At 38.7% G+C, this 22,743-nt stretch overlaps 1 protein-coding gene across 1 annotated transcript in view; it reads left to right on the top strand.

Annotated features, from left to right (window-relative positions):
• The window catches only part of fbln7.L (fibulin 7 L homeolog), a 71,152-nt gene extending 58,662 nt beyond the window's left edge, over positions 1-12,490 (top strand). The window contains exons 6-8 of the mRNA XM_018262880.2: positions 170-307; positions 9,667-9,805; positions 11,566-12,490. Of these exons, the coding sequence (XP_018118369.1) occupies positions 170-307; positions 9,667-9,805; positions 11,566-11,938 (650 nt within the window). The 3' untranslated portion in view covers positions 11,939-12,490. The remainder of the gene's footprint in view (positions 1-169; positions 308-9,666; positions 9,806-11,565) is intronic.
• Positions 12,491-22,743: the final 10,253 nt, after the last annotated feature.

The raw sequence follows: 22,743 nt of genomic DNA on the forward strand, positions 1-22,743 counted from the left end.
CCATTACAGTGCCTAAAGGAGTTGAACAGCAGAAAGGCAGTGGAGAAGAGCTGAAATAAAGAAGATATTAATTATGCATTTGGGTTACAAATTGGGAGAGTAACCGTTGTGTTGTTATGTCCCAAAATTCAAGTAAGGATCAGCATTCGCTCTCTCTCTCTCTCTGCAGATGTTAATGAGTGTGAAGTTTTTCGGGTGGAGGGTGCACCTCGCATATGTATGCACACCTGCATCAACACCCCTGGGTCTTTTCGCTGTCTTTGCCCTACTGGATTTAAAACACTTGGAGATGGAAAAAGTTGTGAAGGTAAGAATGGCTAATTTAATTATTTTTGCATAACAAGCTGTTTACTCCAAATACAATTGTTACCTTAAACACTCTTTATCATATATTGTAATGTACCTGTTCATCAATGAATGCTTGGAATTATGCAAGAGAGAACTTTCCATTCAGCAATATAGAAGGGAACAAAAGTGGCGCCATATTCCTATCATCCCTTGAACCCTCAGTCACTGGATGAACATGGTGGATGCAGGGAGCTGTTGTTCAAAAAACCGCAGGGTTGTATGTTTAACATTACTACTTTCATAGCTGCTGCAGCAAAACAGAGGTGACTTTGTTTTAAATATGAGCAGCCATTCTGAATACCCTTACAAGATCACAGGTCTAAATGCCTCAAATGTTTTATTGCCCTAGTTCACTGGCAGCCTCATTAGAAGGCATGTTTGCAGATCTTGAGGAGGCTTCTTTATTTGTGGTACTAAGGGGCAGATTTATCAAGGGTCGAAGTGAATTCGAGGGAATTTCCGAAGTAAAAGAATTTGAAATTCGAAGTAATTTTTTGGATACTTTGACCATCGAATAGGATACTACGACTTTGAATTTACTTAGTCTTTGATTCAAAGTAAAAATCGTTTGAATATTCGACCATTCGATAATCGAAGTAAAAAAACTTCAACTTCAATACTTCACCAAATTAAACCTGCCGAAGTGCTATGTTAGCCTATGGGGACCTTCTACAACCGTTTTCTAAGTCTCCAATTCAGAGTTGCGAAAGGAAACCAGCGCTAATCCAGCATGAGGTATAGACAACAAGAGAATAATTCTCATATAGTGTAGTATTTTTGTATAAATGTAATACACCACTTTGTGAAATTAGAGTAATATAATAGTGCCCTTTATAAATTATACTGTTTGCCGTGCCACTTGTAAAAATTCACACAGTGAAGTGAATCTTATGTGAGGGTACTCACGAACGTTTAAACGAGGTTTTGGCGTTTAGAAAGATAGTATAACAGTCCTCCTCTCACTGCTCTCCAGATTCTGTAGCTTTAAAACAATGCGCTGACATAGTGTAAAATCATCACTTTTTTAATCTCAAAATAGCATTAAAAACACACTCACAATGTGGATGTTAAAATATTCGCATAAAACAAAGTCACCACTTCGCCGTCTGTTGGAGTCACTAGGCAGCCAATGTAGATGGAATAGCCGGCGTCTCGGCCGCCTCGTGTGTCCCAGTGCGCTTGTGGATGACGTCACTGCCCGACGCGTTTCGTCTGCTGACTTCCTCAAGGGCTTCAAAGTTGTCATTGCGCATGTCACCTTATGAAGGAACGGCGGATCCGGTCGCGTGTTCCTCCCTTCCGCTTCCTTCATTCAATTCGTTTACATGTTGCTATAGTAACATCTACCCAGCTCGGAGTCATCTCTACGTAGCAACAATGTCTAACAAATTACTTCCATCATAGAGGGAGGATTTCAGCTACGCTCACTGATGGATCAGTAAATCTCTATGTCCAAAAAACTTTGCACCCACTTTTCCATAAACATTTTTACATAACATAAACAGCATATATATAACTTTAGGACATTTGGACCATTTCATTAACATACTACTCCTTATTCAACTTACATTATAAAAAGCTCTCAGATTAATGTCTACATTAAGTCCTTTGGGTGTAAAGGTTTCTAGGCTATAAATCCAGCGGCTTTCGCACTGTAGGGTAGTTTTTACCAAATCTCCCCCTCTCCATCTATTTTTCACTTCTTCCACCCCCCAGTATTGTAGACAGGCAGGATTCATTCCATGAGCATCTTTGAAGTGTTTGGAGACACTATGTTTCTCATTACCTTTCTTGATGTTATTAACATGTTCCCTAATCCTGTCCCTCAATTTCCTATTTGTTTTCCCCACATATTGTAGTCCACATGAGCATTGTAAGCATAGATCACATTTTTTGTTGTGCATCTGATGCTCTGTTTTATTTCAAATTCCCTTTTGTTTACTTCTGAGATAAATTTTTTCTTTTTTTTCCCATATCTACAGGCCGTACACAAGGAACATGGGTAGAATCCAGCCCATGTGTGTCCCTTGTGAGTTTTTGTTTGCCCTTTTGTGGTACAGTGATTGTTGGTTAAAATTTGTTTCAAATTGTTCGCTCTCTTAAATACAACTTTGGGTTTGTCTGGGATAATTTTCTGCAATTCTGTATCACATTGTAGTACTCCCCAGTGTTTTTTAATAATTTTACCAATACCTTTAGCCAATGGATTATATGTGGTTGAGAATACTATCTCTTGTTTTGTCTCCCCTTTAATTTCCTTTTCTTTTCTTGTCAATAGGTCAGTTCTTATTATTTTGTCCACCTTTTCTCTGGATTCTTTTAAAATTTTTCTTTATACCCTCTTTCACGAAATTTGTTGCTCATCTGGTCTAGTTGCTCCTCCAGCACTTTATCTTCACTACAGTTCTTTTTTATCCTGCACATTTGGCTGTAAGGGATACTTTTTACCCATTGTGGGTGGTGGTTACTGTATGGTAGTACATAATTATTCGCATCTACCTCTTTAAAAAAGGTCTTAAAGTGCAGTTGTGTGTCTTTTGAGTATATCTCTAAATCTAAAAAATTGATTTTTTCATGACTATAGGTAAGTGATAGATCTATATTCAGATCATTTTGATTTAGAGAGGCCACATAATCACATAATGAGCTTTCCGAACCCCTCCAGACAAGCACTATGTCATCTATGTAGCGACGCCATAGGACAAGGTTAGCCCCCCAGTTCTAGGTATGGGAGGATATGACATTCCTCCCAATACCCCATGTGCAAATTTGCATAACTGGGCGCGAACCTCGTTCCCATGGCTGTCCCACATGTCTGCAGATAGTACCTGTCCTGAAACCAAAAGAAACTGTGTTCCAGAATGAACTCAATTCCTTTTAGAATGAACTCCTTCTGGAGGGGTGGAATTAGTTCATCTTTCCCTAAAAAATGCGCTGTAGCTTTAAGTCCCTGGTTATGTCTGATTGAAGTGTAGAGAGATTTGACATCCAGTGTTGCCAGCAACATGTCTGGCATCCATTCCAGACTTTGTAATGTACGTATAACCTCAGTAGAGTCTTTCAAATATGTAGGTAAGGATATAACATATTTTTGTAGCATTCTGTCAATATATTGTGACAGATTACTTGTTGGTGAATTTATTCCTGATATAATTGGTCTCCCTGGAGGGTTAGCCAAATCTTTGTGGATTTTCGGTAAACAATATAATACGGGCAACACTGGATGCTGGATTTTTAAATATTTCCATTCTGTGTCATTGAGGATACCAATAGCATTAGCTTCATTCACTAAATTTTCCAATTTTGAACTGAATGTCTCTATGGGATTTCTTTCTAAGATTTTATAAGTTTCCTGATCTTCTAATAGACTTTGGCACATTTGTATATATTTCTCTCTATCCATAATTACTGTCCCTCCTCCCTTGTCTGCAGCTTTAATAACTATAGTCTCATCATTTTTTAGTACTTCTACTGCTGCTTTTTCTTTTTTTGTTAGATTATATTTTTATTTTTATTTCTAGCTGCATATCTATTTTGTAGGGTTTCTAGGTCTTTTTTTACTAATTCTTCATATAGTCTTATGTATTGTCCTTTCTCATTATAGGGAATATAGTCAGATTTTTTCTTGAGGGTGGTGTGTACAAATTTATCTTGTGCTATATCGTGATTGGTTAAATTTTCCCTAAAATTTTTTGAAATGTGATCATTGCGTGCAAATGCTTTTTTTAGCATAATTTTTCTAATAAATTTTTCAGTGTCTATAAAAGTTTCAAATTTGTTTGCCTTATTTGTGGGTGCAAAAGTTAATCCCTTTCTTAGTACTTTCTCTTCATCTTGTGTAAGTGGTCTACTACTTAAATTAAAAATACCACTTTTTGTTTTTGTTTTTACCTTATGTTTCTTCCCTGCCTGTGTTCCCCTCCTCGTGTCTGGTGATTCTGATAGTGGTTGTTGGCCCTCATTCTGTGATCTCGTGTGTCCCCTTCCTTGTTTTCTATCCAGTGTGCAGCATTCATTTGTCCTCCCTCTCGTGTTATGTGTCGGGGGTTCGTTTCCTTTTTTGTGTACTTGTCTTTGTAGGGTTTCTTGGGTCCCCCCCCTAAAAAAGCATTTGAGATTACTTTTTTCTCTATTTTTTCTTTTGGGTTTACTCTAAGTGAATCCCTTTTCTCTTTAGGATCAGGGAGTGGTTGATTTCTTTCTTTCTCTTTACCCCCAGATGGAACATATTGTTTCACATCATTACCTTTCCTTTCCTTATTCCAATATTTCACTCTATCTAGATTTAAATCCTCCATGTCTCTTTTAAATTTCTTTTGTTTCGTTTCTATAATTGTTTTCTCTATTCTCTCTATTTTATTTACCATTACAGATTCTAACTTGGAAAACATAAGGTAAAAACAAAAACAAAAAGTGGTATTTTTAATTTAAGTAGTAGACCACTTACACAAGATGAAGAGAAAGTACTAAGAAAGGGATTAACTTTTGCACCCACAAATAAGGCAAACAAATTTGAAACTTTTATAGACACTGAAAAATTTATTAGAAAATTATGCTAAAAAAGCATTTGCACGCAATGATCACATTTCAAAAAATTTTAGGGAAAATTTAACCAATCACGATATAGCACAAGATAAATTTGTACACACCACCCTCAAGAAAAAATCTGACTATATTCCCTATAATGAGAAAGGACAATACATAAGACTATATGAAGAATTAGTAAAAAAAGACCTAGAAACCCTACAAAATAGATATGCAGCTAGAAATAAAAATAAAAAATATAATCTAACAAAAAAAGAAAAAGCAGCAGTAGAAGTACTAAAAAATGATGAGACTATAGTTATTAAAGCTGCAGACAAGGGAGGAGGGACAGTAATTATGGATAGAGAGAAATATATACAAATGTGCCAAAGTCTATTAGAAGATCAGGAAACTTATAAAATCTTAGAAAGAAATCCCATAGAGACATTCAGTTCAAAATTGGAAAATTTAGTGAATGAAGCTAATGCTATTGGTATCCTCAATGACACAGAATGGAAATATTTAAAAATCCAGCATCCAGTGTTGCCCGTATTATATTGTTTACCGAAAATCCACAAAGATTTGGCTAACCCTCCAGGGAGACCAATTATATCAGGAATAAATTCACCAACAAGTAATCTGTCACAATATATTGACAGAATGCTACAAAAATATGTTATATCCTTACCTACATATTTGAAAGACTCTACTGAGGTTATACGTACATTACAAAGTCTGGAATGGATGCCAGACATGTTGCTGGCAACACTGGATGTCAAATCTCTCTACACTTCAATCAGACATAACCAGGGACTTAAAGCTACAGCGCATTTTTTAGGGAAAGATGAACTAATTCCACCCCTCCAGAAGGAGTTCATTCTAAAAGGAATTGAGTTCATTCTGGAACACAGTTTCTTTTGGTTTCAGGACAGGTACTATCTGCAGACATGTGGGACAGCCATGGGAACGAGGTTCGCGCCCAGTTATGCAAATTTGCACATGGGGTATTGGGAGGAATGTCATATCCTCCCATACCTAGAACTGGGGGCTAACCTTGTCCTATGGCGTCGCTACATAGATGACATAGTGCTTGTCTGGAGGGGTTCGGAAAGCTCATTATGTGATTATGTGGCCTCTCTAAATCAAAATGATCTGAATATAGATCTATCACTTACCTATAGTCATGAAAAAATCAATTTTTTAGATTTAGAGATATACTCAAAAGACACACAACTGCACTTTAAGACCTTTTTTAAAGAGGTAGATGCGAATAATTATGTACTACCATACAGTAACCACCACCCACAATGGGTAAAAAGTATCCCTTACAGCCAAATGTGCAGGATAAAAAAGAACTGTAGTGAAGATAAAGTGCTGGAGGAGCAACTAGACCAGATGAGCAACAAATTTCGTGAAAGAGGGTATAAAGAAAAAATTTTAAAAGAATCCAGAGAAAAGGTGGACAAAATAATAAGAACTGACCTATTGACAAGAAAAGAAAAGGAAATTAAAGGGGAGACAAAACAAGAGATAGTATTCTCAACCACATATAATCCATTGGCTAAAGGTATTGGTAAAATTATTAAAAAACACTGGGGAGTACTACAATGTGATACAGAATTGCAGAAAATTATCCCAGACAAACCCAAAGTTGTATTTAAGAGAGCGAACAATTTGAAACAAATTTTAACCAACAATCACTGTACCACAAAAGGGCAAACAAAAACTCACAAGGGACACACATGGGCTGGATTCTACCCATGTTCCTTGTGTACGGCCTGTAGATATGGGAAAAAAAAGAAAAAATTTATCTCAGAAGTAAACAAAAGGGAATTTGAAATAAAACAGAGCATCAGATGCACAACAAAAAATGTGATCTATTGCTTACAATGCTCATGTGGACTACAATATGTGGGGAAAACAAATAGGAAATTGAGGGACAGGATTAGGGAACATGTTAATAACATCAAGAAAGGTAATGAGAAACATAGTGTCTCCAAACACTTCAAAGATGCTCATGGAATGAATCCTGCCTGTCTACAATACTGGGGGGTGGAAGAAGTGAAAAATAGATGGAGAGGGGGAGATTTGGTAAAAACTACCCTACAGTGCGAAAGCCGCTGGATTTATAGCCTAGAAACCTTTACACCCAAAGGACTTAATGTAGACATTAATCTGAGAGCTTTTTTATAATGTAAGTTGAATAAGGAGTAGTATGTTAATGAAATGGTCCAAATGTCCTAAAGTTATATATATGCTGTTTATGTTATGTAAAAATGTTTATGGAAAAGTGGGTGCAAAGTTTTTTGGACATAGAGATTTACTGATCCATCAGTGAGCGTAGCTGAAATCCTCCCTCTATGATGGAAGTAATTTGTTAGACATTGTTGCTACGTAGAGATGACTCCGAGCTGGGTAGATGTTACTATAGCAACATGTAAACGAATTGAATGAAGGAAGCGGAAGGGAGGAACACGCGACCGGATCCGCCGTTCCTTCATAAGGTGACATGCGCAATGACAACTTTGAAGCCCTTGAGGAAGTCAGCAGACGAAACGCGTCGGGCAGTGACGTCATCCACAAGCGCACTGGGACACACGAGGCGGCCGAGACGCCGGCTATTCCATCTACATTGGCTGCCTAGTGACTCCAACAGACGGCGAAGTGGTGACTTTGTTTTATGCGAATATTTTAACATCCACATTGTGAGTGTGTTTTTAATGCTATTTTGAGATTAAAAAAGTGATGATTTTACACTATGTCAGCGCATTGTTTTAAAGCTACAGAATCTGGAGAGCAGTGAGAGGAGGACTGTTATACTATCTTTCTAAACGCCAAAACCTCGTTTAAACGTTCGTGAGTACCCTCACATAAGATTCACTTCACTGTGTGAATTTTTACAAGTGGCACGGCAAACAGTATAATTTATAAAGGGCACTATTATATTACTCTAATTTCACAAAGTGGTGTATTACATTTATACAAAAATACTACACTATATGAGAATTATTCTCTTGTTGTCTATACCTCATGCTGGATTAGCGCTGGTTTCCTTTCGCAACTCTGAATTGGATTCTATACAAGTCTGAGGGAGAACAGACCCCTTTGGGAACCGGCAGAGGGAGCGGACTACCAAATCCTTTGATATCCTTTTATTACTGTGTGTATATATCGTTTTCTAAGTCTGCACACATCGAAGTAAAATCGTTCGATCGTACGCTAAAATCGTTCGAATCGTTTGATTTTAAAGATTTAATCGTTTGATCGAACGATTTTACGTTGTTCGTTCGATGGCCAAATTCGGTGAAAAATATTCAAATATTCCAAAATATTCAATTCGATGGTTGAATTTCGAAGTATTTTGTTACTTCGAAATTCGACCCTTGATAAACCTGCCCCTAAGTAGCAAATTTATTAAACTTTGAATTTGAGTTTGTGCCCAACTTGAGAAAATCAGAGAAAAATGATTAAATAAAGGAATTGAACACGTACAACCTGGCAAGCTTCTATAGAAATCAATGGCAATGTTTTCAACATTCAAGCTAGTTATAATTCAAGTTTATTTTTAAAGTCAAATTTTTAAATACTTATGAAGCCTTGGAATTAACATGATAGCGTGATTGGAAATATTCCAGCAGTTGGGAAAAAGAAAAAAGATATGAGGCTCCAGGTAAGGCATGAAAACAAATTCTTGGATACAGCTCAGTTTCATTTTGTTCTGCAAAATTTTAGTTTTGAGGGAAGATATATGAATGTTGAAGTGTCTGGGTTTGGGAAAAATGACTGCAGAAACTGCATGTACAGTACTAGCTTCTTTACAAGCTGATTGTCAGTCAGCTTAATAAATATTCAATATGTCAAACATACATATTCTTAGTAGTACTTTATTTTTACAGAAGTGTTAGCTCTTCTTGTCACAGCATAGACAATACATATACTAACCATAAATATGGGGATTATGTTTCTTAAAGGGGTAGTTAACCTTTAAGTTAACTTTTAGTATGTTATAGAATGGCTAATTCTATAAAGCAACTTTTCAATTGTTCTTCATTATTTATTTTTTATAGTTCTTTTAATTATTTGCCCTTTTCCCCTAACTCTTTTCAACTTTCAAAAGGGGGTCATTGACCCCCTCTAGAAACAGATGCTCTATAAGGTTACAAATGTAATGTTACTGTTACTTTTTATTACTTGTCTTTATATTCAGGCCCTCTCCTATTCATAGTCCAGTCTTTTATTGAAATCAAGGCATGGTAATTTGGACCCTGAAACTGCAAACTGGAGAGCTGCTGAATAAAAAGTTCAATAACTCAAAAACCACAAATAATAAAAAATGAAAACAAATTGCAAATTGTCTCAGAATATCTCTGTACTAAAAGTTAACTCCGAGGTGAACAACCCCCTTAAGGGTAAGGTCACACCTGGAGATTCGCGGAGATTTAGTCGCCCGTCGACTAATCGCCTCTTCTTTGAGGCGACTAATCTCCCCGAACGGCTTCCCCCTGTCTTCCGCCTGGTAGAATGCGATATTGCCTGCGGCATGGCACTCGCGACGCTTCGTTTTCCGAAGTTGCCTCACGATGAAACTTCGGGCAACTTCGGAAATCGAAGCGCCGTGAGTGCATTGCCGCAGGTAATTTTTCATTTTAGCAGGCAGAAGGCAGTTCAGGGAGATTGTCACCCAGAAGAAGAGGCGATTAGTCGCCAGGTGACTAAATCTCCCAGAATCTGCCAGTGTACCCCTGCCCTAGGATGATGTATGTACTAAGTGGTTTGTATTCTTTTCATTATCAGATATAGATGAATGCAGTTCTGGACAGCACAACTGCTCAAGGGCTTCGATGTGCATCAATACTGGAGGTGGCTTTCAGTGCGTCTCACCGGAATGCCCAAAATCTAATGGAAACATCAGTTATGTGAAAACATCCCCTATGTAAGTAAAGATGACTTCATATGAAGAAACCTAAATGTCAGTGAAACATGGCCTTGCTTGCTCTATGCACAGCACATGTATATCCTTCTTTAGCAGCTGCTGTATTGCTCGTCTTGGCTAAAGAATGCTACAAAGAGTTTAATAAAAACAGCAGTCAAAATGATCATAAATGCATTAGGTTCCTTAATCAGGCCAGAAAGACTCCCGTTGATCACACTTGATCACTGTGCTTTAAAACTAAATAGGCTGCCTAGGGGATACACAATCCAGTGATTTTAAGTAAGATTTATACACAATGCCTTTCATAGTAGGCCTGTTTTGCCTGCCATAACACAATCACACAACCACATCTGGGTCCCTAACATGATCAGACCCTGTTCTCACTCAGGAGATGTCCTTGCTACTTACGACATTATAGATTTGCAAAAGCCCTGGGCAAATTCCCTACTATCCTACATGCCCCTCACCTCGAAAATTGTAATATGGTACCCAGGCCTGGACTGGCAATCTGTGGGTTTTGGCAAATGCCAGAGTGGCTGCTATAAAGTGCCATAGAAAGTCAGTATTTAGTGGGCTGGCGGGGGCTGGGTGGGCCTCTGTGTCAGCTTATTGGGCCTCTGTGTACCTGAAATGCCAGAGCATATTTTAATTCTCAGTCCGGACCTGATGATACCTACAAACTGATTGTTATTATCTTTTTCTCTAGTCTATTTTACATCTACACTGTTTACATTGATCTGTTTTGTTTCTGTTATACACTGAGGAGGTTATTTACTAAAATAACATTTTATCTCATTGTTTTGATAAAGAAAGCTGAACCAAAATCCCAACTCTTATTTTGCCTTATGTATCATTAAAATAACTCAAATAAATGGGTTTGGGAAAAAAATCGTCAAAATTGAACAAAAACCCGAATAATTTTTACAGACTTTTCTCCCAAATCACTAGATTTTTTTTGCAGTTTTTACCAAAAACCCCGAATTTTGAGGATTATTGGACTAAACTCTGTGCAAACCATGATATCTTCAAATTGGGATAGGAATATTTCCCATTGACTTATACATGACCTCGACAGGTCTGAGATGGCGGATTTTCAGTTTCTGGCTTTTTGCAGCATCAGAGTATAACCAATCTTGGAGTTTATGCCCCAAAAATCCCAACCAGAAAATTTTAGGTTTAGTAAATAACCCCCTGAATGTCGGACTGGTGTGTCCGGGCCCACTGGGAGTGTGACTGTCAGGGTCCAGTCCAATACTGTATACATTTTGGAACTGATGTAAACATAAGTGCTAAATTGCACCCCATGCTGTTATACTTCATTTTAACTGCCCATATGTGCGCAATAAACCGGGTCCACCGACACATATATAACATCATTAAATATAAATATGCCGTGTAGTGATGCAGTAACAGCAGAGCCAGGCCACTGCACCAAAGCAAGCCTCTCTCATAGGGTTTTAGTACCCTCTCACCGGTGCACCCTAAGCACAATCCTCGTTCTAATTTAACCTGCATTTTAAACCTCTCTACTTTATAAACAAAAGAGTTTATAAAACAATAATGATTAATGCTTTAATGTGACCGTCTGATGAAGACATTCGGCTCACATGTGCCACCATATCACCACATATAATTACACTTCTTTGTCATTGAAATATTGAGAAGTTATGTAATGGTGTGCCGTGTGTGCTATGTGAGTTATGCAATCGTAATACAACGTTTATGTGTACATATTTATTTTTTTTAATTATTTTTCGCAGCCAATGTGAACGTAATCCATGCCCAATGGACAGCAGGTCATGTCATCTTGCTCCAAAGACCATCTCCTTCCACTATCTTTCCCTGCCTTCAAATATTCAAACTCCACTTACCCTATTTCGGATGGCTACTGCATCTGCTCCTGGGCGGCCAGGTCCCGACAGCTTACGTTTTGGAATTGTTGGTGGCAACAGCAGAGGGAATTTCGTTATGCAAAGATCAGACAGACAAACTGGAGAACTGATTCTGGTTCAGAGCCTAAAGGGTCCACTGGCAATTGAAGTGGATGTAGATATGTCAGAATACTTGGACCGAATGTTCCAGGCCAAGCACGTCTCAAAGATCACAGTTTTTGTTTCACCTTATGACTTTTAAAGACAATGAACTTCAAGAAAACTCTCTTCTTCTCACCACCAAAGACTTGATAAGGAATAGGATACGCATTACCTTGTATGGGCAAATTCACAAGAAAGGAAAACGAAATAACGGAAATATAAAGTATTTAGTGAAACACTGAAAACTGCGGCGAAATGCGTGATTAGTCAGTGCAATCTATGGTTAAAAGCCTCACTACGAAAGTAATTTGTAGTAGACAAACAAAATAGGTTGCGGTATATGCTTTCAACTAGTAACCAGAACATTAATATCAAGTTATAGTATTTATATCAACATCTTTGGAGCTCCTTGCACTATTGGTATTATCATGTTGAGCTTTCCAACCTCTTAATGCAAAGATATTTTTTGACATCATGCTACAATACCAATGTTATGCTTAGACTATAAAGTATATATACGGCGAGAATAGCAAGTCTGTAAAAACAGAAAATACATCAGGACAACTTGCCTGTCTGTATTTGACACATGCTAATGTTTAGGTGGAATTGTATAATAGGCCTGTACATGAAAAATACACAAATGTACAGTGAAGAGGCTGGTCTCTGTGTGTGTCCTGTTGTATTCATCTATCTTTAAATTTGTCCGAGAATCCTCTATTTGCAGTAATTTCAGCTTTGCAGAGCTTTGGCATTCAGGCTGTCTTTCAATGACCATACTCAGGTTTCTTGCCTCTTCCCTGAATAGATGGGGATCCATGTTAGATTAAAGTGGCACGTTCAGGTGGACATTTGACTAGCTCCTGCAAAATTTAAAGTGGCATAAGGAACATACATCTAACCTGTGGAGTAACTATCATATAGCAAACCCTGTTGTGATGCCCAGATCACAAGGTTAGCTATATGGTAGCCCCCCTTACCAGCCACTTCTGCAGCTCATACTTCCTGACAGTGTACGCTGGGCCCCTGGTCCATTCAAGACACATTCCAGTATAAATGCATATGGTGGCTCTGATTAAATGCCCAATGAACACCCCAGTTCTCTGATTGTTTTAAATGTCTTATCCCAACCACCAAAGTGATTGCAGTGTTCTCTGCTTACAGAGGGATATGGAAGTGCAAAATTATTACATGATTTTTAAACCATGAATTCAGTATTTCCACATTAGCTGGTACTGGGAGTGGTACCATTTGAAAATATAGTAAACAGTAAAATACAAAGGCAATTAGTCATTGCTGTAAAGCAAAAATGCACACCTGGTGCTATAGCTCTGCAGCCTGCATGCAGGTCTTTGTTCTCCAGAATGGAGCAGGCTTTGCACCCATCTGAGATTACAAGCTAACAAGTCTGGTGATGCACAAACCAGTGGGGGTCCAAGAGGATGCCCATGTACCACCCCTCATGAATACATCGCAGCTGCCCTGGGCAGGATCATCACCTTTGATTATCCCTGTAACGTAACTATACTTGGCCAGGACCGGGTGCAGACATGCACCTACCTCCCTCCACTCAACCCTCCCCTCCACCCTCCACTTTCCTCGCTGGACATGCGCAAAAAAATCTCTAATTCTGGCAGGCCCTTAGAGAGTGCTGACTGTCCCCACTGCACCACCAGACACACCCTAGCTTACATTCTGTATCATTTAGGAATGCAAGCTAAGGAGCACCAAAGGGTGTAAAGTGTTATGGAGCAAAACATAGGCTGCTCTGATCCAGAGCACAAAGATCTGCGCAAATGGGCACAAAGTCACTTTGCTCCCATTTTTGCCCTTTACATCCTGCCCTGTACATATAAGTACTCCACCATATCTAAATATTACATGTATATCTATTCTTTATTATACTGTTCCTATGGTCAGATTTATCTAGAAATTTCTAGTTTAATGCTCAGAAGATGGTTTCATGTTGACTGCTACATAAATCCTAACAACCCGTTTCAAACCCAGAGAAAGCAGGAAGCAGCCTACATAAATGTTGATTATAATAAGCGGTGAAAATTCGCCAGCGACTGCTTTGCAGCCATCGCAACACGTCGCCAGGCGAAAATTTGCTCAGACAATGCTTATTTACTAAAATGCAAAGTTGCGTCCAGGGCGCCAAACACTGGCAAATTTTCGCTAGCATTACTTCTGAAATGCGAGCAAATCAAAGCGAAGATGCGCTACCATTGAATTCTGCCTAGCAAGTCCAGGGAACCTTAATAAATAAAATAGAGTTGTTATAATGCCCTTCACATGAGCCCACTATATAGTTTATGTTCCATATGCTAGAAAATGTATGGGGGAACCCAAAAAAAATTTTAAGGACTTTTGCAGGCTATCACTCTGAAAAAAAGAAAAGACGCCAGTGTTTTTTGGACTTAGAAACTCTTTCCACTAAAAAATAGATGTAATTAACAGAAGAATGAGGAAGATCTATGCACTCCAATGCACTTTGCCTAGTCTGAGCTGGTGAAGGCAAGTCTGGTGAAAGAGGCAACGTTATGCTTGTGCCCGTTAGTAAATCGGCAAAGTCCCTGAAAACGGTATCTTCGCCAGCGTTAGTCACTTCGCCCTTTAGTAAATTTACTCCATAGTGTGTAGTTTCATAAACTGTGGTCAGTGTGGAGATACATCCCGCTGGTTGGTTTTTGAGGAACTGTACCTAGTGCTAAATAATACATTTCCTGATGACTTCTTTCCTACATACGAATATCGCTTCAGCATATTTTATATCCAGCTATTCAGGCTATCTTTCTGAAAATGCATGATGTGATAGGAAAGAATTCAGGAATTCAAAATATGCGCATGAAGTGCTTAACAGATATAAAAATTGATTTTCAGTTTTTCTTTCCTGATAAACAGCACCTTATGATTGAAAGAAAAACAATCTTGTTGGCATATATTTTTTATATATTTATTTGAAGCTGAAAATTCCTTTGCTTCAACATCTGAAACCGTTTAATGCCATAATACAGTTGTATCGTGCCATCATCTAACAGGCGCAGGAGGCTGGATAACAGGAGTCAGATGGAGGAAGGACTCAAGGTACCCCATCATGTTTATGTGAATTATTTTGTCTCTATTGTCTTTGGGGATATGGCGCACTTTGAGATTAGTCACCCGTGATAAATCTGCTCAACAGCAGGCAATTAATCTATTGGAAATGTTTTTCTACTGGCAATAATATAAATCGCCAGTGTGAAAACTATTTTTTATGTTTATTTGCCTGGCCTAGTAGGACAAGGAAAATACGTGTTGATTTTAAAGCATAAAATAAGATATGCATAAATATTTAGGCTATCTTTCAAGCATATCATTTTGGACACAGTTTTCTAATGAAATGGTGGGAGTTAAATGCTCCTAAATAAATCTCTTAAAGGCCCCCATACATGGGCCGATAAAAGCTGCCGACAGACCAAGCCGGCAGCTCATTGGCCTGCAGTGCCGGGCCAAGTCGGCCGGGCGCCCAAGGCAACATCGCCCCATTCTGAAGTGCGCGCACGAACGGGCGATCAAGCGCACAAGCCGATCGTGTGCGCGCGGAGAAGTGTGCGTCTAGGAAGGGTGCACGTCTGTGCGCGCCTAGGAAGACGGCAAATGCTGCAACAGGGGGGGAAAGAAGCGGCCGACCTAGGGGCAAGGCGCAGAAGAGGTACGGTGCCTGGTGCCCCTCCACATTTGCGCCCTAGGCACGTGCCTCTTCTGCCTACCCCTAGTTCCGGCCCTGTTGGCCTGTGTGTGGGGCCATCCGACGGGCTTTCCCGATCGATATCTGGCCGAAAGTCGGACAGATCTCAATCGGGCAGGTTAAAAACGCATCTGTGCGTTTATGCGGTCCCGAGATCCGACCGCCCGTATCGGATGCATTATGATTCGATCGTTGGGCCCACGATCGGATCAGCCCGATATCACCCACTTCAATGTGGACATATCAGCGAGAGATCTGCTCGTTTGTCGACAAACGTCTATGGCCACCTTAAGGATCTAGAAAGGAGCCAAAAGTTGACACTGGCCTTTAATGAGCATTTGAAATGTTTCCATGTGTGATCAAGTATCAAGTGTTTGGATTTGTACCTTACTAAAACAAGGTGTCATACCAGTAGTATGGTCAGTCATGAATACATAAGAATGTTCATGACAAGGGGTTTTCCGGATAACAGATCTTTCTGTAATTTGGATATTCATACCTTAAGTCTACTAGAAAATTATGAACACTTTTAAAAAAAACAATAGGCTGTATATTGTTTACAGTAAGGATTCATTATATCTTAGTTCAGAGCTTTCTGGATAACAGATCCTATACCTGTACTTAGTAGGGCTGAGTTATAAACATATTTGCTAAACTGCACCAATAACATCCAATCAGGTCTTTGGGTTCATTCTAATGCTTAGTTTAATTGCTGAGTGGTTGCCATTGACAACTGCACTGCAATTTAATAACGATGTTAATAAATTATTCCAAGTGAATAATATACCTAGGCTTGTTAATTATGTATCTATGTTAATATACCCTGTTATTAACCGTACAAGGATTTAGCAAATAGCACTTTTTTGGCCACAACTGTTTATACTGCTACAAAATAAACCGAAATTATATGAATCTAAATGCTTGTAATTTACGTAACAGGAGTACATAGCAAATTAAAGGAAAACTATACCCCCAAAATGAATACTTAAGCAAAAGATAGTTTATATCAAATTGAATGACATATTAAAGAATCTTACCAAACTAGAATATATATTTACATAAATATTGCCCTTTTACATCTCTTGCCTTGAACCACCATTTCGTGACTCTATCTGTGCTGCCTCAGAGATCACCTGACCAGAAATACTACAACACTAACTGTAACAGGAAGAAGTGAGGAAGCAAAAGGCAGAACTCTGTCTGTTAATTGGCTCATGTGACCTTACATGTGGTTTGTATGTGTGCACAGTGAATCTTACGATCTCAGGGGGCGGCCCTTGTTTTTTAAAATGGCAATTTTCTATTTATGATTACCCAATAGCACATACTACTAAAAAAGTATATTATTATGATAATGGTTCATTTACATGAAGCAGGGTTTTACACATGAGCTGTTTTACTCAGTATCTTTTAATAGAGACCTAGATTGTTTGGGGGGTATAGTTTTCCTTTAACAAACTAGTATCATAATTGGACATCATTATATGAATTAAGCAAACGCACTTAAGAGGGTTTTTTTACATAAAAAATTAAAAAATGTTGTATAAGGTGTATGCTACATCAGGATAAAAATGTTATAATGTCGCAAGATTTAAACTATAAGTGAGTGAGTTGGAAACTCATTAAGCTATCAAACTCATGTTGCTTTCATTGAAAACCCATTTAAGAATTCTAAGAATCCGGTGTTGAGGCACCAAACTGAGTTTTTTCTTTATATTATATGGATTTACTGATCACATTCATTGTATTGAGTGGTTTGAATGTTTATTGAGGAATTCTCCAATAAACCAGATACATATATAATATAAGACATATTCTAGTACAATGCTTTTAAGCAGAACTTAAAACAGCAAAGTCATTTTTTAAATTGCTGCCTTCAGAATAAAAAATGGTAAATTTTGCCTGAAAAAAATGTGTTAAAGGTGTAAAGTACATCACAGTTTTTTTATTTGCTGCTTCCATAAAGAAAACACTCTCTGAGTACTTGTGTGAATTATGTACCTTTTCTTTACCTATCTTTCTTTATGGCAGAGACTCTAGTGTTAGCAGGGTCAGGTGGTTCCCACTGAAGTCAATAGGAGGTGTTGTGGTCTTCTCTCTTGCTGGTTTAAAGGAGAAGGAAAGGTTAAAACTAAGTAAGCTTTATCAAAAAGGTCTATATAAATACACTAGAAATAAAGTAATGCTGCTCTGAGACCTCTGTCAAAAGAAACACCACATTTCTTCCCTTCTATTGTGTACACATGGGCTTCTTTATCAGACTTCCTGTTTGCAGCATAAACCTCCAGGGCTAGGGCTTGAGCATGCTCAGTTTGCTCCTCTCCCCCAAGTTGTAGCCCCTCCCTGCTGTAGTCTGAGCTCAGAGCTATAAGCGAGAAGGGAGAGACTCCGGCAGAAAGTGAAGTCACAGAAAGCTAATATGGCAGCTGCTATCCTAAACAAACATAGACAGTGTCTAGAGCTGTTTACTCAGTTATCGAAAAGCAATGTAAAGAATAAAAATGGTGTTCTAGCTTGCACTGGTGTGGCTAATCTATTGGCAATAAACTGCCAAACTGTTAAAATATTCTTCAAATAACCGAGCAGAGAAAATGCTGCCTAAGGCAGGGATGAGGTACAGACTACAGCCAGACCAGAAGTGCTTGCTGAATGAGCACTAAGGGGTTAGGCCTGGACTGGCAATGTATTTCAGCAGGCTCATTTCAGTCTGGCAAATAATTCAAAAGCTATTAAAAATAATAAAATGAAGGCCAATTGAAAAATTGCTTAGCATTAGCCATTCTATGACATTCAAAAAGCTGCCTTGAAGGTAAACCACCCCTATAAGTGAGGTAATACAAATGAAGCAATGGCACCATGGGTAATCCTTAATAACTGCCCCCCCACCCCATGTAACATCCATAGCCATTATGTCAGTATGGCCATAATACTAAAAACACCAGCACTGGTGACTGGCATTGCATACTGGCTATTGGTGTAGGGGCAGATTTAATTACCCATGGTGCTAATAAGCACTACTTCATTTGTGTTAGCTCAGCTAAATAGATGGTTCACCTTCAAGTTAACTTTTAGTATGTCAAAGGATGGCTAATTCTAAGCATTTTTTCAATTGATCTTCATCTTTTATTTTCAATTATTTGCATTCTTCTTTAAACTCCACGAGTCCCTCTCCCTCCCCGTGACTCTCACCTGAAAAGGTGTGCTGGCATTTTCCCATGAAGCAATGGCAGGAAAGGGAATCAACCAAATGAGACATACAGAAGTCTTCCTTACAGCTTTGTTGTATATGAACCAAAACGAATTATCAGGTCATTTGCAAAATCACCGGGAGAAATCAGATTTTTAAAAAATGCAATGCAATTTTAAAACTTTCACATTACTCATTGTAGCGCAGCAAACAAACCTCTGCCCTGATGATGTGGGGCTTCCATTGCATACTATTGCACCTTACATCCCTAAATCTTATTGTGAATAACAACTCTACAAAGGGCCACCATAGCATAATTTTTAATTTTCCCTTTCTCTGTGTAATGGAAATACTAAGAGCTGAATGTATAAATTGTTTGCCCTGATTGTTTAACCTCCTACAAAGCTATAAGATAGGGTTTCATTAGATCTTGGAGGTATGGTCTAACCCACTAGCATAATTATAGAGGAAGCATACCCTAACCCTGTGGCCATGGGAGGGCCCAGGTCTGCTTCCTCTAGAAGGGGGCCCGTAGGGGGGAACACAGGTCACCTGCGGAGGCATAAAAAAATCTAAAAAAAAAACATGCTTAACAGGGCCATAAGTGGAACTCTCCTTAGCAGGGAAAACTATCTGTGGTTTACTCTGTGCCAGTTTTCTTTGTGGCCAACTGAACGAACTGTTGCAGATCCATTAGAATTATAGTTATTGGAACATGAATATAGCTAAAGGCCCCTACAACATTTACTGCTGGCATCTTTCCTGTTATTCTTAAATACCTATGTCTCCATTGTCCAATAGTTTATTTCTCACCCTCTATGTCCACCCAAATCTGCTGCATGTGTTTTTTTTTTTTTTTTAAACATTGAATTATTTGTGAAAATAGGCCACCTCAAGGTACCAGGGACTATGTGTGGTTGCAACCTCTGCACCCTGGTGTCTATAACCCAGTAGGAACCTTAGCATATATGGCACCCTGACATAAGGCTCGTATCACTCATTCTCAGCATTTTTGGCAGCGGAAAAGTACTCTAATCCTGCTGAGGACGCGGGTAAATGTAAAGAGAAGTTCCTTGCATATTTTTTGCTCTAAATCTGTCTGTCTGTCCTCAAACATGCATTCAAGTTTCTATTAAATATAATAACCGGTTGCTCGGACGAGATTCAGGCACTTCTGTGCAAGATGAAATATGCTGGCAGACAATATGTCCCATGTGCCATGAGCGTAATGGCTATCTGTTGTAAAGTTGCCATGATTTCAGAAGACCATAACTAATGTAAAAAATCCACTTGCTTCAGAAACTATTCCCCTTCGAATAAGGTCTTAATTAAGACTCTCTACAGCACCAACAAAATTCCAAATAAGGTGGATTACATCATGTATACGTTGTTTAAATACATCAAGACCTCTCCTGACCAATTTTTGTTTTTGTTTCGTATCACCCAGTAGTACAACCTGTAAATGCACTGATTAAAGTGATTAATTAAAGTCCATAATGAATGTTACTGCCGCTCCGCCACTGCTGTGCTACTCTGCCAATCCCTGCATTGGCTTCCATTACCTTTCAGAATAAAACTCAAACGAATGACCCTGACATTCAAAGCAGTTCATGACTTTACCCCACGATACAGCTCTGAACTTCTCTCTAGATACTCTGATCTGCTCCTCAACTCTTCTCTCATCACTTCTTCACATGCTCGCAATCAAGATTTTGCAAGGGCTGCACCCCTCCTCTCCCACTGCCTTTATGCAGTTTAATATTAATTTCTTAGTAAAACTTATGTCTATGGAGAGTCATTCAACCAGATCATGATATTGATGCAGGTCATGGTATTCTATAGAAGCCACTCAGATGAGTGTTGAAACCTTTTCAAGAAAACTAAAAAAAGCCCAGTTGCTTTAGACTTAACTCTACTAGATATAGTAAAGTTTACATTTGCAAATTGGAATAGAGCAAATATCAGGTCCTGTTGTAATGCCTTGGGGGGCCAGTCAATTGCAATTCTCTTATGAATGTCATACACAACGCGCAAACAAGTTATTGAATTATAAAACGCTTAGCAACAGTTGTGATAATGATTAATCTATTTTGAGAAATGAGTTTGTTTGTTTTTCTTAAGAGCCATGGAAATGAGAAGGAAGGCTTTTCCCTGTGTATAGATTTATGTGCCACATGACACAAATAGCAGCTGAGACTTAGGAATCTGGCAAAACATCTACTGTGATCAAGAAATCCACACCCTTGGCCAAACACTCTGAAAAGGAAGATCTCCAACATCCCCCTGTGTTAAGTTTGTTGTGCTGACTCTAAGCCAAGGTCTGATCAAACTAATTCTTGGATAAAGAAGTGTCACTCAAAGCAGCCAAGAAAATGAAAACCACAATAGCATAATTCAACAGAATATTAAGAAGCTGGTTGAGTCATTATAACCGGGTAAATCTGAATGAAAATAAAAGATGACTGGAGACCAGCGGGAGTACAATGAATAAATCTTTGGAGGCCTTATTAGGGGTAGATTTATCACAATATTAAAACTCATGATTTCATTCTCAGGCCTACATTAGTCAACATATGCTAAGTTGCTATATTGCTATATGTATTTCAGCGATTTTAGAGACACAGCATTGGGTCTTTATGCTATTTAAGCCCATTGATCCTATTGAACACAACAGAGTTTATTTTTACAATGAACAATAGAAATTAAAATAGTGCAAGTAGTTAAACCATACAATATACTGTATAAACAAAAATGGCAAAATAACAGCTGAAGTTATTACCTAAATGAATCATTCTGAACTCTCAGGCTTTATTCCCAGTAAATCTACAGTCAAGAGTCTTTACTCACTTCCAAAACAAACTTGATAATTATGGATCCAGATTTAACTTAGCAAAGGCATTTGGAGTTGCCAGTTTAGTATGGTAAACTCATTTCCCCTTTCCGGAGGCATCAAACAAAGGTGCCTCTTATTACACTTACTATTTGCAGTAGCTACTGAGCCCTTCGCTCTACAGATTAGATTGTCTAATAGTATTGAGGGTTTTAAACTGAGTTCACTGGAAGACAAATTTGCTCTCTATGCAGATAATGTATTGCTGTTTCTGCTCAACAGCCACTGCTCTGGATTGGACTGGAAGCACTGTGCCGTAAAGGGATTCTGTTATGATTTTTATGGTATAGTTTTCATAACTTTATTACACTGTGTACATTGCAAGGAACTCATTCTACCATTTAAATGCTATTCTTAAACCAATAAATGCATTTTCTTTTTAGTTGTAATTTTTTGTGTAGGCAGCAATAGGCCATTTTGCCTGATCATGTGCTTTCAGAAAAAGGCAGCACTTCATAATGGAACTGCTTTCAGATGGGCTATTGTTTCTCCTACTCAATGTAACTGAAGTTAGGTTAGCCAGACTTGGATTTTTTACTGAGTGCCGTTCTCATATCTACCACAAGGTGGGCAATGGAAGCATGTTTATTAATGCAGGTGATAAGGGAGCTATCTGGTTATTACCTTCTCATTGCTCTGTTGATGGGTTGCTAGGGGGGGGAAGTGATTTCACTCCAACTTGCCATGCAGCATAGGCAGATGGTGATTTTTTTGTTTGGGGAGGCTAAAAAGTGTTAAGTATATAACTGCAATGATCGTTAACATCCTAGACTCAAGGTGGCCATACACGAGCAGAATAAAGCTGCTGTTATGGGTCCTTTAGACCGATTCGGCAGTTTATCTGCCCATGTGTGCGGTCTCCCGACAGATTCTCCTGATTGATATCAGGCCAAAAATCAGCCAGATGTCGATCTGGTAAGTTTGATGCAGTCCTGTGCCCTTGTCTGCGCCCATTTTCAGCATTGTAATCCGATCGTTCGGCCCCAGGGCCAAACGTTCAGATTCACCTGATATCGCCCTGACGTTGGTGGGCATATTGGGTTAAGATCCGCTCATTTGGCGACCTCGCCAAATGAGCAGATTTTATTATTTATGTCCACC

The sequence above is a fragment of the Xenopus laevis genome, chromosome 5L (genome assembly GCF_017654675.1).
Source record: "Xenopus laevis strain J_2021 chromosome 5L, Xenopus_laevis_v10.1, whole genome shotgun sequence".
Lineage (NCBI taxonomy): Eukaryota > Metazoa > Chordata > Amphibia > Anura > Pipidae > Xenopus > Xenopus laevis.